The 14,840-nt window shown below is 41.1% G+C and overlaps 1 protein-coding gene across 2 annotated transcripts in view; it reads right to left on the reverse strand.

Moving 5' to 3' along the window:
• Positions 1 to 14,840, reverse strand: part of ITGA4 (integrin subunit alpha 4) — an 85,591-nt gene that overhangs the window by 24,300 nt on the left and 46,451 nt on the right. For both annotated transcript variants that reach the window (XM_072121582.1, XM_072121581.1), the window contains exons 11-15: positions 8,089 to 8,183; positions 6,745 to 6,835; positions 3,907 to 3,952; positions 3,047 to 3,201; positions 1,281 to 1,435 (exon numbers count right to left, since the gene is read on the reverse strand). In XM_072121582.1, the coding sequence (XP_071977683.1) occupies positions 1,281 to 1,435; positions 3,047 to 3,201; positions 3,907 to 3,952; positions 6,745 to 6,835; positions 8,089 to 8,183 (542 nt within the window). The remainder of the gene's footprint in view (positions 1 to 1,280; positions 1,436 to 3,046; positions 3,202 to 3,906; positions 3,953 to 6,744; positions 6,836 to 8,088; positions 8,184 to 14,840) is intronic.

Raw genomic sequence — 14,840 nt, forward strand, 5'->3', positions numbered from 1 at the left:
AATCTACATATTTGTAAACTCACAAATTTATACACTGTTAGGCTACATTAACACAATGTATGCCCGCCGTACCCTAGTACGGTGGACATACATCGGCGCCAGGGAGAGGAGCAGGGGATGCTCACCCCCGCCCCTCTCCATAGGAATACACAGCGCATGGCGCCGTATTCCATAGAAGAAGAGGACATGTCCATATCGCTCCCGTACAGCGCTGTGAGGCCATAGAAGTGTATGGGGAACATATATACGCCGTATATATGTCGGCCATATATACGTTCCCCATATGTTCGTGTGAATGTAGCCTTACATACATACACACGGATCTGTCCCAACATCTGCTGATCATATGGGTCAAGTACATGGCAGGAATTAGAGATGAGATATCCCTAGTCCTGTCGTTCAACTGTCCCTTTCCTCTACCACCGACATTTCATATCTAAGCTACCGATACTGCTGTGTACTGTGAAAGATGTGCACATATATACTTATACATATTTTATACATATTATGCTGTACAATGTGCAGTATAATATGTATATAATGCTGCACATCTTCCATTCTTTAGTGTGTAAGCTTGGATGCTGACACTGCGGGCCCCTTCTCAGCTGCTATGGTCTGCTAACGCTGCCTTTAGTAAATTTTAAGTGAGGTAGGACCTGGTGTAGAATTGCCTGGGGGTGCAATGCCTCCTGGTATACTCGGTGTGTGAGGGGGAGAATGGGGTTCAGATCATACACTGGCGTAGGATGCACCAGCATATGATACATGCTAATACTAATATTGGTGCAATATTGTTTTTAAACAACGGGCTGTACCCAATTCCTAGTACAGGATATGTCATTTTGCTTTTTCCATAACTTCCAAATAATTGAATGGAGTAACAGATATCACTGCCAACTGGTGGCACATGGATAAGAGCGAGTACCTAGAACTTTTCTATTCAGTCTTTGATTGAAGTGTCTCCCACCTTATTTGGCCAACAAAGACACTCTACGAATATGCAATTAATGTCAGTTGCGGGGAATATTTCAATACCTGCCCCTCAGACACATCTAACTAGTGAATGGGTCACATTGACCAAGAACACATGACCAAGAACCTAATGTGACCACACTCTCCAACCTCCAGGGTAGTTATAGCCATATAACCCAGGCCCAGCCAAGGACATCTCAAAGACGTTACAGGTGTTTTTTCTATTAAGGTTATTCCACTTCATATAAAACTGGTCAGAGGATATTGCAAAAATCCCATCATAGATTAATATCTGACATCTAGCTCACCCTCATGAATGCTTGATGCGTTCTGCAACTTTCAGCTTTCTGTCGAAGATCAATTTTCCCAGAATAAACCTCTGTTGTTCCATTGGAAGAAAAGTAGAATCTGGCCGGTGTGCCTTTCTTTCTTCTCACATCAGAGCTGATATTATAGTGCAAGACTGAAAAGAAAGAATAGGAATAAATAAGAAACTATTATTTATCTCAGATTCTTAAGAAATCCCAATCTTATATAGTGAATAATATACAGTATAAATAATTTTATAAATATATGAATAAATATAAGTTTTTGTAGAAATGAATTGTTAGCCAAGTGTAATATCTACATATATAGGGAAATCCAGCTGCAGGGAATTGCATATTCCCACTCAGATGTCTTAGTCCCAGGCTAGAACACCCCTGAACATCTGAACACTCGAACACCAGTTGTCCAGCTCTATTTGTCGAGTTGTAGCCGGCACAGGATACTGCAAACAAAGTTACTCTATGGGCCTCATTTACTAAGGGTCACGTGTGCACTTTTGTCGGACTGTTCACAGTTTTCGGGGCTAAAACGGCTTCTACAGGTATTCAATAAGTGTGTTCGCTGGGATTGTGGTGGACATGACCATTTTTGTGGCGCAGCTGCGCCGGTCTCCATGCGACACAAATTAGGAGGTGTGCCATCAGTAGGTCCGACTGATTTGACTGCAGGATTTAATTTTCAAATTATGTCGCAAGCGCAAGCACTTATATGCACAACTAAAAAGATGGTAAACTCCGGCAGACCTGAGCAGAGAAGCACAGGATATCGGGTGCCCAATCTTAGTGAATTGCGGCAGAGTGCATTATCGTCGGACAATGGACTGTCTGGGAAGTCCGGTGACCGGGTAAGTAAATGTGCCCTATGTTTTGTGGCAGGTTCATGGCACAGTGATGCATGGTGCATACACCATGCCCAATAGAAAGTAATGGGGCCACGAGTTAGCTGCCGTTTGTGTGGCTAGCTCATGACCAAAACAAACGCCCAGAATTATTTAAGCGTTTGCGCCAGTTTTGTGTCAGCCTTTGCACTAGAAATAACGTGCACACTGCTTGCACATAAATTTATAAAGTGTCTGCGCCAGTTTTGTGTTGCGGCTGCCCTGTGTCCGACAAGACAGAAAAACTGTGCACCTAATGGGGCTGTTACTGCTTAGTTGGACCGTGCGCCACAATTCTGCCCGATGGACACCACTGTCTCTATGTGTGATGAGCAGCATCACATATAGGGGTCTAGGATGTCGGCTATGTCAGTGAGACTCAGCTGCTATCACTGGACGAGATCGCCGATGCACTGTTTCGGCGGCAGCAGGTTGTGATGGGAGTGATGACGGCGTCTGATCACTACATGCATTGGCGATCTCCCCCAGCGATGGCAGCTGTGTCTTCAGAGGTCGGCAGCTGCCCGAAAACCGAGGAAGAGCCTGCAGCATCGTGGGATCACTAGAAATGAAGGTGAGGTAAGTATAAGGTCTATTATTTTGCGTCAGCAGACAGCCTATATACTACAGGGGCTTGCTGGCTATATACTTTGAAAAACATTATTGGAAGGGCCCCCACCAGTTTTAATCTGGCACTGCCATACACAATTCATGAATCACTCCCCCTGCACACTCCACAGGCCAATATGAACTAAAATCGCTAATATACTTGCATTTATATAGTCTGCATCCCATTAAATGATGTCCCTTTAAATATATATTTAATATGAAAAATACTGCACCCTCCCATTATTCGACATGTTATCTTACCAATGTGACCAGGTACACCCCGTCCTTCATACTGGAAGCAGATTGTCACATTCATGCACACCGCTGGATACCCGTTTTCGATACATTCAAATCTTGTCCGATTTACAGAATCAGGCAGCTTCAAGGAGGCGCTGATAGTTACTACTGGTCTTGTCCTAAGTGTAAGAAAGAGAAATATGAATGTGGATATTTCGGAATTTTTTTAAAAAAAATTAACTATTGCTGGTAAAGAATGAGAGGATCCATTTAGGTTCAAACCCTTGCCCTCACCTCTAACTTCTGGTGCTGGTACCTATCGCAGGTGTTACCCATTACATCCAAGCCACATACCTGTTACCCCTTAAATGCAGCAATCCTAGTGTAAGTGTGCCGATGGCATTTAAAGAAAATCTACCATCAGAATCAAGAGTTGTAAACCAAGCACACTGACATGCTGGTGTGTGCCCCCTCTGGCAGGATCCATTTTTCTTTAGACTTCTTATGCCCTTGTTTTTAAGAATAAAAGGCATTAAAAACTATACAAATGATCCTGAGGGGCTCCAGGCTCCATTAAGTTTTTGTTAAAACTAGAGAATAAGAAGTTAAAAGAAGAGCAAATCCTGTCTTAGGGGCTACACACCAGTATTTAAGTGTGCTTGGTTTACAATTCTTGATCCTGGTGGTAGATGTCCTTTAAAGAGTAGAATTCTGGAACCATTCTCAGGTGGAGGAGGTGAACTAATCCCGAACTTCTGGCAGTACTCCTGACCTTGAATTATTTCCATTTTTTGTACTTTTTGATAAAAGTACAAAAAAAGTACAACAATCCAGGATAATAATATAATAATAATACTACTAATAAAACAATGATACGGCCTCACCTTAACAGAACAGCAGAGTCAGAAAGAAATGCGCCAACTGCGACATCTGTAAAAGAAACAATACATGGAGTAATAATATGCAGAAGGAAATGCTTAAACTATAATGTACAAACAATCAGTTTCTAACATTATGTATAAACACTGGTGCCATAACTCTGGAGAGGATTCTTTATATTTCTGAGGTTTTACTTTAAAGCTTTCCAACTGTTCCAGACCTTCTTCAAATGATTAAAATCATTTGAAATGATGAAACTATTCTCAGAGCAACTTTTATACACAAAGGGACCAAATACTATGTTACTATATAGAGGGCCCAAATAATAGCTCCATACATATAGTGACCAAATAACAGCTCCATGTATAGAGTGCCAAAATAATAGCTCCATACATAAAATAACCAAATACATACAGTAACTAAAAAACAGCGCCATACATGCAGTGCCCAATAATACCTCCATATATAGAGTGCCCAAATAACAGCTGCATTTATAGAGTGCCCAAATAATAGCTCCATACATAGATTGCCCAAATAATAGCTGCATGCGTAGAGTGCCAAAATAATAGCTCCAAGTATAGAGTTCCCAAATAATAGCTCCAAATATAGAGTGCCCAAATAATAGCTCCATACACAGAGTGCCCATATAATATATAGTGGTATTATATCGGCACTCTATATATGTAGGGGTATTGAGGGCCCACATAATAGCTCCATATACAGAGAGTGCCCAAATAATAGCTCCAAGTATAGAGTGCCCAAATGATAGCTCCAAATATAAAGTGCCCAAATAACAGCTCCATACATAGAGTGCCCAAATAATAGCTCCGTACATAGAGTGCCCAAATAATAGCTGCATGCGTAGAGTGCCAAAATAATAGCTCCAAGTATAGAGTTCCCAAATAATAGCTCCAAATATAGAGTGCCCAAATAATAGCTCCATACACAGAGTGCCCATATAATATATAGTGGTATTATATCGGCACTCTATATATGTAGGGGTATTGAGGGCCCACATAATAGCTCCATATACAGAGAGTGCCCAAATAACAGCTCCTTGTGTAGAGAGTGCCCAAATAATAGCTATCAGTTATATAAGTTTTATAAATGGAGTGGGCACATTTTAGCTTCTTATGTATCAGCAGTTGTTGTGCTCAGACATTTGTCCGTGCAGTGCTGTATGTGTAAGGACACGCTACACTATGTGTATTAGCCTGGGATAATACAAAGCAGATCCTGCTGTCTCCAGGCAATATCCCTACACTGGTGCATTGTATGAATGTCTCCCTAATGTCAGAGTGATGTACGAGGCTTGTTCTGTCCTGGCGCTGTACACAGGAATTCTCTCTCACTGTCTGCGCAGGGATTGATCCTTTAAAAGGAAATCCACCTTGTAATCTTCTGACATGTTGCGGTAATTGAAGGGCAGCAGTTGTGTCTTCAGTGTCCCTGGATTCCTTCAGACAGAGCTGGAGACAGTCAACGGCAAAGTAGTGCTGACACCTCTCTTAAAATGTCTATGACACCTCTGCCCGATCTTGATGTTTAATCATTATTTTAAACTGAATTTCTTTCCAAAAAATGTCCCTTTCGAGCTAGTGCAGATCTTGTGATGTTACCTTTCCTGGTACACGGCTGTGAAATGACACCCACCGAAATAATGGATTGTAAAGGTATTGATTTTGTACCCTGCAGTCTAGGAAGAGTGTGAGCCGAAGCTAAGTTCCAACTTGGAGTCACTGGTAGATGGTTTTCCTTATTTATGGTGCCATAAACTGCTCCAGAACTTGCATTACGATGACTTTTCACAAGAAATACTACTGTATCTGACCATTAAGACTTGAATTCTGCATTTTAACAGTTTATTCCTCAATCTCTAATTTTCAGTTGCCTCAGATATGGACAGAGTAAACTTGTTGCTTTGATATCTCCCATACACAGCACATTGTGAAAACAGTAGATTTCCCCCTCTCCTCTCCATGGAGTACTGTGTACAGCTGTAATCTGACCCCTCTAAGACTATCAGTCTAACTTGGAAGAACAAGGCAGATTTAGAAGCTATTTACAGAAAGTGATGAGAGGAAAGGTAAGCATTAGAGATGAGCGAGCACTAAAATGCTCGAGTGCTCGTTATTCAAGACAAACTTTTCCTGATGCTCAAGTGCTCGTCTCGAATAACGAGCCCCATTGAAGTCAATGTGAGACTCGAGCATTTTTCAAAGGGACCAAGGTTCGGGAATAAAATGTGTTATTTAATTGAAAAAGAATGTCTTCTGATAAGTTAGCAGATGTATGCAAACATCTGCAATCTATTCTTCACAGTTCCGCGCGTATATTATCTCCCGACAAGTTAGCAGATGTGAAGAACAGTGAAGAATAGAATAAAAACAGTGAACACAGTGAACACAGGATCATTTAAGTGAAAAACGCAGTGAAAAACACAGTGAAGAATAGATTACAGATGTTCGGCACATCTGCTTACTTGTCGGGAGATACGCTGTCCCGGGATCCGCTGCTCTTCTTCCACTGAAGTCTCCCCGATCTCTCTGCCCCGATGTCTCCATGCTGCCCGATGTCTCCCTGCTGCCCCATGTCTCCGTGCTGCCCCATGTCTCCGTGCTGCCCCATGTCTCCGTGCTGCCCCATGTCTCCATGCTGCTGCTGCCCCGATGCTGTTTTTACTTTATTCTTCATTGTTGTTCACTGTATTTTGCTCGATCAGGGAAAATACTCGTCTGAGCAAAGGCATCAAGCTCGGACGAGTATACTCGCTCATCTCTATTAAGCATTTATCTCTGATCTATTACAAACTCCCTAAAAAGTTTTTTCCCCCAATTATTTACCTTGATATCCATTTCCATCTGCATCTAATCCTGTAGAAACTGACTGTCCGAACGTGCTCAATGAATAGCCAAGATTCTGTCCCCGTATTCTCTGTAAATAAGCAGACAAAAAGATTTTTTATTATTCTTGTTATCGAAGATGATGTTTTCACTTAATACTGTAATGTGACTTTAGGGGTGCAAAAGTTGAGGGCCCTGGTGTAAACGTTGCCTCAGACACATTTATGCGGCTGAGCGAAGTTTCCCTGCGGCTCCCCTAATGCACTTCCCCCTCCTCACAGCAGGACACAATTATGCCACGTGTGTTCTGGTGTAGAATTTGTGCAATGCTATAGGCTCTGCGCATACGCAGTATAGAAACACAACACACTGGCCCACTACACGGCCCAGCACCACCACCACAGCACCACGGCCCAGCATAGTCACAATTCCCAGCTCTGCATTGGGAATTACGACCTAACCACGGCTTGTATGCCTTTTTTCAGGCGTTTATGCCATGATAAAACCCCCAGAGTCCTACTCCCTGATCTATCAAAGCTTGAATTTACTAGGATTTTTGCATTTTTCTCCACTCCAATCAACTCTCTGCATCCTTTAAAGGGCACTCTTCCACTGACTTTTTTTGTAGTTGTAACTTCCCTTTCTATTTAGACCTCACCGTTCTGAAGCAATCTTGTGATTATTTTCCAATCCCAACTGACAGATGGGTGGTGCCCAGCCCAGGACCACCCATCTGACAGTAAAGTGCCTACTTACTATATTGGCTACTGAAGTGACCCTGAAACTAGGACAATTCTGTACTGCATGTGCTATGTCATAGGTTTACAGGTTTAATAATTAAAGGGCTTGTCTAGATAAGGCATACCTCGCTGATTGGTGGAGGTCCCATCGGTGGGACCCTCAGGAATCAAGAAATTGAGAGTCCATTGTACCCCAAATGGATGGATTAGGGGGTCACACATGTGGGGATCACACATGTGCACTGTCACTGAGGTAGCCTAGTACTGTGCAGCAGGACACATGCACAACCAACAGCTCTACACGTTTGAGGGTAACATGGGTCCCAGTTGTCGTGATCTGTGAGGATACCACTGCTGCGGCAAGTTACTTGTTGTGACTGGACAACCCCTTTAAAACATTTGAATCCTATCCACAGGCCTGACGACTGGGTTCCCTGGTGATTGGCAAAACAGAGGATCACATACATCATGGAAAGGTTAGTTTTCTTTTTTTTTATTTGTACTTTTGAATTTTTAAATTGTCCTACACTATACAGACTCTTTAGAGTTTCTATGATAGTCAGGATGCTTCTCCCAAGTGAAGAAAAATGAAGAGGAACAATACCTGTGTATATGTCAGTGTAATCCCCTTTTCTCGTCCATTATAAATATAAACGGCTCCTTTCATATTCTCTTCATGGGGGGCTCCAATTGCCACATCTGAATCAAAAGTTATAGAAAGTAAAGTATCTGAAGACACAAAGTATGTAAAATATGCATTCATTAAAAAAACTACTATCAACCAATGAAAAGACATATAATATATATATATATAAATATATATACACACATTTATATATACTCTCTCTCTCTCTCTCTCTCTCTCTCTCTATATGTATATATAAGAATAGGGAATTCAAGAACATTTTAGAATGACTTGCAAACATGAGAAGAATCTTGTTGAAACACTAGGGGGCGATGTTGTACATCACCTATTAATTGCGTGAGATATTTCCATTTCCCTGAAAATTAAATTTTTGTCAAATTATAAAGAGATAAAATCGCTAACCTGGTTTTGTAGTTTTAGAAAATATGCATCTTTTAGTATTATATATAAAGGTCAAAGAGACCTAACTATCTAACTTATCTGGGTTCTTTAACACCAGTACTTGGATGCTGAACAGTGTGTGTTTGTGTGTCATAGAAATGAATAGCATATATTAATAATAATCTTTATTTATATAGCGCCATCATATTCCGTAGCACTTTACAAATCATAATGAGCTGACAAATCATTGCACCATCTGGATTATGCAAATTAGATTAGGTGCAAGCAGTGATGGGAAATCTAATGTAAATCGATTTTCACTGCTAATGTCAAGATAGTTTGAACAATAGTCTCATTTTACATAGTCTATTATTAAAAAATATTCCAATTCTTAATCAGCTCCTCTCCTTTGACCCTGAGGTACTTAGCAGACTCTTAATAGATTCTTATCTGAACAGGATGTTATAGAGCACGAGGAGTTGAGCAGATTGTGCTAAGTATTCTATCTGCAGGCAGCATCTTATAGAGCAAAAGGTGCTAAACAGATTGTCCATAGTGTCTTACCTGCATACAACATTGAATAGAGTAGGAGGTGCTGAGTAGATTGATATAAAGTAACATTGGGAGAAAGGAAGATCTGGACCGCACATCCACACATCCTACAAAGATCTGTTGCCGCAAGGCTACATGAATAAAACAAACTCAAGGTTCTTAGTTACATTTTGATCAAACTGCATAAACCCACTAACCCCTTCAGGGTGACCTCGTAACACAGCGCCAGTAGGGACCAAGACCCGTTAGTGCAGGGACCCCTTAAAAAAGTCACCATGAAGAGTTTAATGGGCTTATGCAATTTGCGGTCCAGACCTTTTTTTTCCAAATGGTGGTATAGATCGATATACCGTGTTCTATGTGTGTGCAACTAAAGAACTGAGCAATCTACAGGTAACATGTTATAGAGCAGAAGGAGTTATGTAGATTGTATGTAGTGCTTTTTGTGCAGTCAGTAGGTTATAGAGCAGGAGGAGTTATGCAGATTGTATATAGCAGTGGTGGGGAACCTATGGAACCGGTGCCAGAGGTGGCACTCAGAGCCCTTTCTTTGGGCACTCAGGCCATTGCCCCAAGACAGAGTTCATCAGACAGGAACAAATCCACCAAATCTTTCTGCAGTCCCAGGCAACTTAGAGGGGTATTTCCACCTCCCCTACTACAGTTAATTAGATCCCTAACCCCCGAAAACATTTCTTCAATTCATTGTTAATTAAAAAAAATTACCTATATTCCCATAATATACTGTAAATGGGGCTTACCTCCCCCTAGTAACAACCCGCTGTTGACACTAGATACGGCCATGGCTGCTCATCAGCAGCGGTGGCCGCGCAGGATCTTAGAATGAGGCTTCTCTGAACCTGCCGGGAATATGTGAACGTGCATAGCTAGCGCATACGCAGTTCACATTGAATTAGCTGTGGTAGGTGAGGCGAGAATACCCCTTTAAGAGATGCTGCACACAGCGCTATTTTAAAGCAACACTTCATTGACTGTTTAGAACTGCTTGAAAAGTGAGGCGTTGAAAGAAGTTCATTATCATTGGAAGTCATCCTGCTGGACCCACCATTCTTCCTGTACGGAGAGACCCTGGAGAGGAGCTACAATGATAATCTGAATTTGTCCTCCTTCTTTCAACTGCATTGGTTGCCTCAGACCGCCAATACGATTGAAAGATGTGGAAGAACAGGTAGCAATAAGTTACTGCCTTAAATGCCATGTTGGCACTTCACGGTTAATAAGTGGATTTTGGTTGTAGTTTGGGCACTCTGTCTCTAAAAGGTTCACCATCACTAGTATATAGTATCCTATCTGCAGGCCGGATGTTATAGAGCAGCAAAAGATGAGTGAATTGATCATACTGTCCTATCTGCAGGCAGAATGTGAAAGAGCAGGATGAGCTGAGCATATTGTGCAGGATCCCAATCTGTATGTTAATGCACGCAGAGATAGATATTATATATAGATAGTCCCTGAGTTGGAGCACCCACTAGACACTCAAAGACTGAGCAGGAATTGTGAACAATAAATTGTGAATCCCACAGGTTTAGCTGTACAGGTGCATCGCTAGGTCAAAAGCCAGAGCCCTGCATAGATCCTGATGAGAAAGTGTGCACTAGGCTCTGCTTTCCCCTGCAGCTCCTGTAGCCTGCAGGAGAATATTACTACCTGAAGGCTACAGGACCTGTGATGATGTCATGATCACATGACCTGCAAGGGAAGCCTGAGCAGAGAGCTGCACCAGTGAGGTGAGAGAAGGGGGAGAACATGAGGGCATTACTGAGGGGCTATGTGGGAGAGATTCATTGGGGTGTGTTTACACATGGCACTAGGATGGCCTCGGGTTGATATCATATGCATTTCCAGTGAAAAGCATGCGATTGGTAACAAGCACCTGATGTCTTGTAGTGCTTAAATCCAAGGCAAAGGTGTGAACACAACCTGATTGCACATTCACATGTTGCCTTTTGGCCTGCATTTTCATTGCGTTGAGGAGAGGTGATTTGCCTAATTACATTTCTGTTAACATTTACGTTTACAAAATGCAGCATAAACACAATGTTAACACACGCGCTAACAATGTGTTTACACATTCATTTTGTTAACACATGTGTTTTGATAACCCTGTCAGGGGGCAGTCACATACACATGAACTGAATGGGTGAATTTGAGTGGGAAGGGTAAAACTGTTCCATAAATGTCTTTCACCCAAAAACTGATTGTGATGCAGTTTTAACTGCAATGTGTGAACGCTCCCTCAGCCTGCATTCAAATGTTGCGTTTTGTTTATGTTTAACACATGCGTTTTCAAACATCTGAAGAGGAGATTTGCCTAATTACATTGTTGTTAACATTGCATTTACACAATGTTAATGTAATTGTTAACAAAGTGTTGACAATGTGTGTGTTAACATTATGTTAACATGTGACCGCAGCCTCAGAGAGCCAAGATGACGGGACAATGAAGAATATAAGATGTCTTCTACAGGAAGGACACGTGGATACTCCTAATGGAGACGATAGAGGACACGTCACCTGCAGGCACTGGATGGCACAAGTAGGGATTTCTCCTGTGGTTTCCGTAGCTGTACTGTATATACTGTCAGTAAAGTTGTTATTGGCACAATCACATGTGAGGGGTTCTGTACACGAGTGGCCATTACTGAAAGTGTGATACATTGGGGCCTGTGCCCCGGATCTTTTACCACCCTAGTAACGCCCCTGAGCTGGTATATACCATAATACAGCATCACAAATGTTTTTTTGGAAGAATTTAAAATTGGGTTGTTGTAAATGTAATATATACTTTGAGGTTACATATAACAAATACAACACTATAGCGACATCACAATATACAGAAACATCTTCTCCCATCGTGGTGGAAGCTCGGCCTATAAAGCTTCTTAGATCTTCTAGCCCTTTCCTGGCTGACGCGTATTTCAATTTTACTGCATACTTTTGTCATTTGTACTAAAATCACACATTTTTGCCATGACACCTCTGACCTACATACATGTACATGACCTCTGACCTACATACATGTACATCGCTGAAGCAGATGATATGCAAGAAGGTGTCTAGGGCTCATATATAGCAAGCGTGACAGATGCATAGTTTACATTATTATTTTCTCACCAGGGTTACGATGGGAACCAGCAATGTATCCTTCATAAACATCATCTACAAAGTTCTAGAAAATTCTTTCAATGGGAGATCCATGTGGGACTCTAGGTTACAACCCTACTTGGGTGATCCTGGCCTCACAACAATAAGACGCCTACTCTCCAGGCTCTTCTGCTCTATGTTGTCTTTGCTTTTACTGTAGAACTTTTGCTTACTTTGCCTTTTCAACCCCTTGTTTTCAGGAAACATTTTGCAACTCTTTAAAATCTATGGGGACATCATTTGGATTTAGTTATGTATTTCAATTCTGTATATTTTGTATTTTTCCAGCAGCTTCTCAAGGCCACTTCCTTCTTAATGTCCTTTAGCAATAATTACTTCAAAGAAAAAATATCATTGCTTGCGTGTCTATAGGGGAAGTACGGGCACAAATGAGAAGTTTCTGTCTGTGAAAATGATAGAACACTCAATCTGAACATAGAGTAGAAAATTAATTTTACCCTTAATATTATCAAAAATATTACAAAATTGATCCTCTTCCAATTTTGTGATTTTACGTATCAGGACATAACAAAATAAATGTGGACTTTAGAAGCTAATTTTTTAAATGAAGCAAAAAAATGCTATGTTTTAGGCAACATTCACATCACCTTTTATGTATACGCTTCCGATGTATGTGCTGAGCGTACCCATAGACTTTGTGTCTGCACAGTATATATCTTCTAAACCACAGGACGGAAACATGTAGAAAGTTGCAAACTTCCACCCCGCTCCCTATAGCTGAGCGATGTGTATGTTTAGCGGAGGCCTTTTGATTCAATGGTGGACAGATGCAAAGTATTGCATTCATCCCCCAAACTCCGCTGAGCATATGTGTCAACGACCAAGAGTGAGGTCCCCAGTGATGTCACAGTCCATATAACTGTACACTGGAAGGGCAAAATGAACGGGAACCCAGCTATAGATGAATAATATCTATAGAGTTCCACTAAAATGTGGGAACAAAAGTCCTCTCTATGAATGAACCACATATTAGCAGCTGCATTCACTTCTGTGAGGCTAAAAGGGAACCGGTCACCACATCTTTTGGAACTAGTGACAGGTTCCCGTAGAGCCCTATTAAATAAACGCCATCTTTTAGCTGAAAACTGTTTCCCTCAAATATAATGAACTTTGTTCATATCATATCTGGCTTACAGCCAAATCTGAGTCAAACTGGGAGTGTTCTCCAGTCCTTACTCATTTCTACTCCTTGGCATGACCCATGCCTCCTTACCATTCAGCACTTCATGTCATGTGACCAGGGTGATGTCATCTAAGGTCCTTTACCCACTAACATTTGCAAAATCTAACCATGTATGTATCTGATCACATTAAATCACAGCAGCCTCCATGGAGGATGGGGAGGAGTGGAAGTCCATGGAGCCTGCTGTGATTTCATCAGATCAGATACATACATGGAGTAGATTTTGCAAATGTTAGTGGGTAAAGGACCTTCGATGACATCAATCTGATCCCATGACATGAAGTGCTAAATGGTAAGAAGGCATGCTAATGAGTGGAAATGACTAGTGACTCTCTCTAACTTGTTCAGGATCTAGCTGTAAATAAAATAACAAAGTTTATTTTATGGGGATGTTAGGGAAACAATTTTTAGCTAAAAATTGTGCCATTTAGTTAATAAGACTCTATGGAAACATGTCACTAGTTGTATTTGTGAAAAAAGTGGTGACCGATTCCCTTTAACGAGGTTTATCAAGCCCCTTGCATGCCAATATTTTCTGTCCTCTCTCGATGCCCCAGCGTGTAACCTCCTCTCTTGAAGAAAGGAAAGGAATTACTTATTTTTGATGGACACAGTAATTATGATTTTAGACCCATAGATCTGGGTTGTGATTTTGCTAGAGCGTGCTACTGTGATTCCCATCTCCCCCCATATCAGATATTTTGGCTGTCTGTTCAATGGAACTTGCATGAAAACCATATTTTTTTGTAAACCCATGACCTTTGCATCGTCAGCCTTAGTGTATATTCCAGAACAAACGTCAAGTCAATCATTGGCCTAAAGAATGCAAGAATCGACAGAGAGCAGCTGACTCCAATCATTATATATAAAGAGAAAGGATCACATTTCAGAAACTGAGCCAAAATCACCGAGACTGGTGCCAAAGAGAAAATGAGAGCTCAAGTGAGATGAACATGATGAGTCTTAAGGCCAAGCCTGACCACCGACAGAAAATAATTATATGATTACCTTGCATTTTCTACCATAGAATAAAATGTAAAAGCAGAACAAAGCGTATGAATGAAAAGAGGCGAAAAGTCATTGCTATTAATAGTATTATAGGGATCTACAACAGACAGAACATTATCATTTATAACACCTACTGTATTATAGTGTAATTCCCACTCTATGGAATCGAAGGGGGACACCTACCTTACCCACCCCTTGTCCAGAACGTTATAAAAATGGTAGCTTTCTAGTTTGTCCTCATCGGTTTCACAATGTTAGTGAATTAACTATTTTTGGAATATGGCTTCTAGATTTTACTTGTATATTTAAGAATCAAAAATAAGATCAGTTTTCTTTGATCAAATTCTTTTTTACATAAAAATGATAAAATCCAACACTAGCACAGAAAGCTTGGGAGATC

This window comes from Engystomops pustulosus, chromosome 8 (genome assembly GCF_040894005.1).
Source record: "Engystomops pustulosus chromosome 8, aEngPut4.maternal, whole genome shotgun sequence".
NCBI lineage: Eukaryota > Metazoa > Chordata > Amphibia > Anura > Leptodactylidae > Engystomops > Engystomops pustulosus.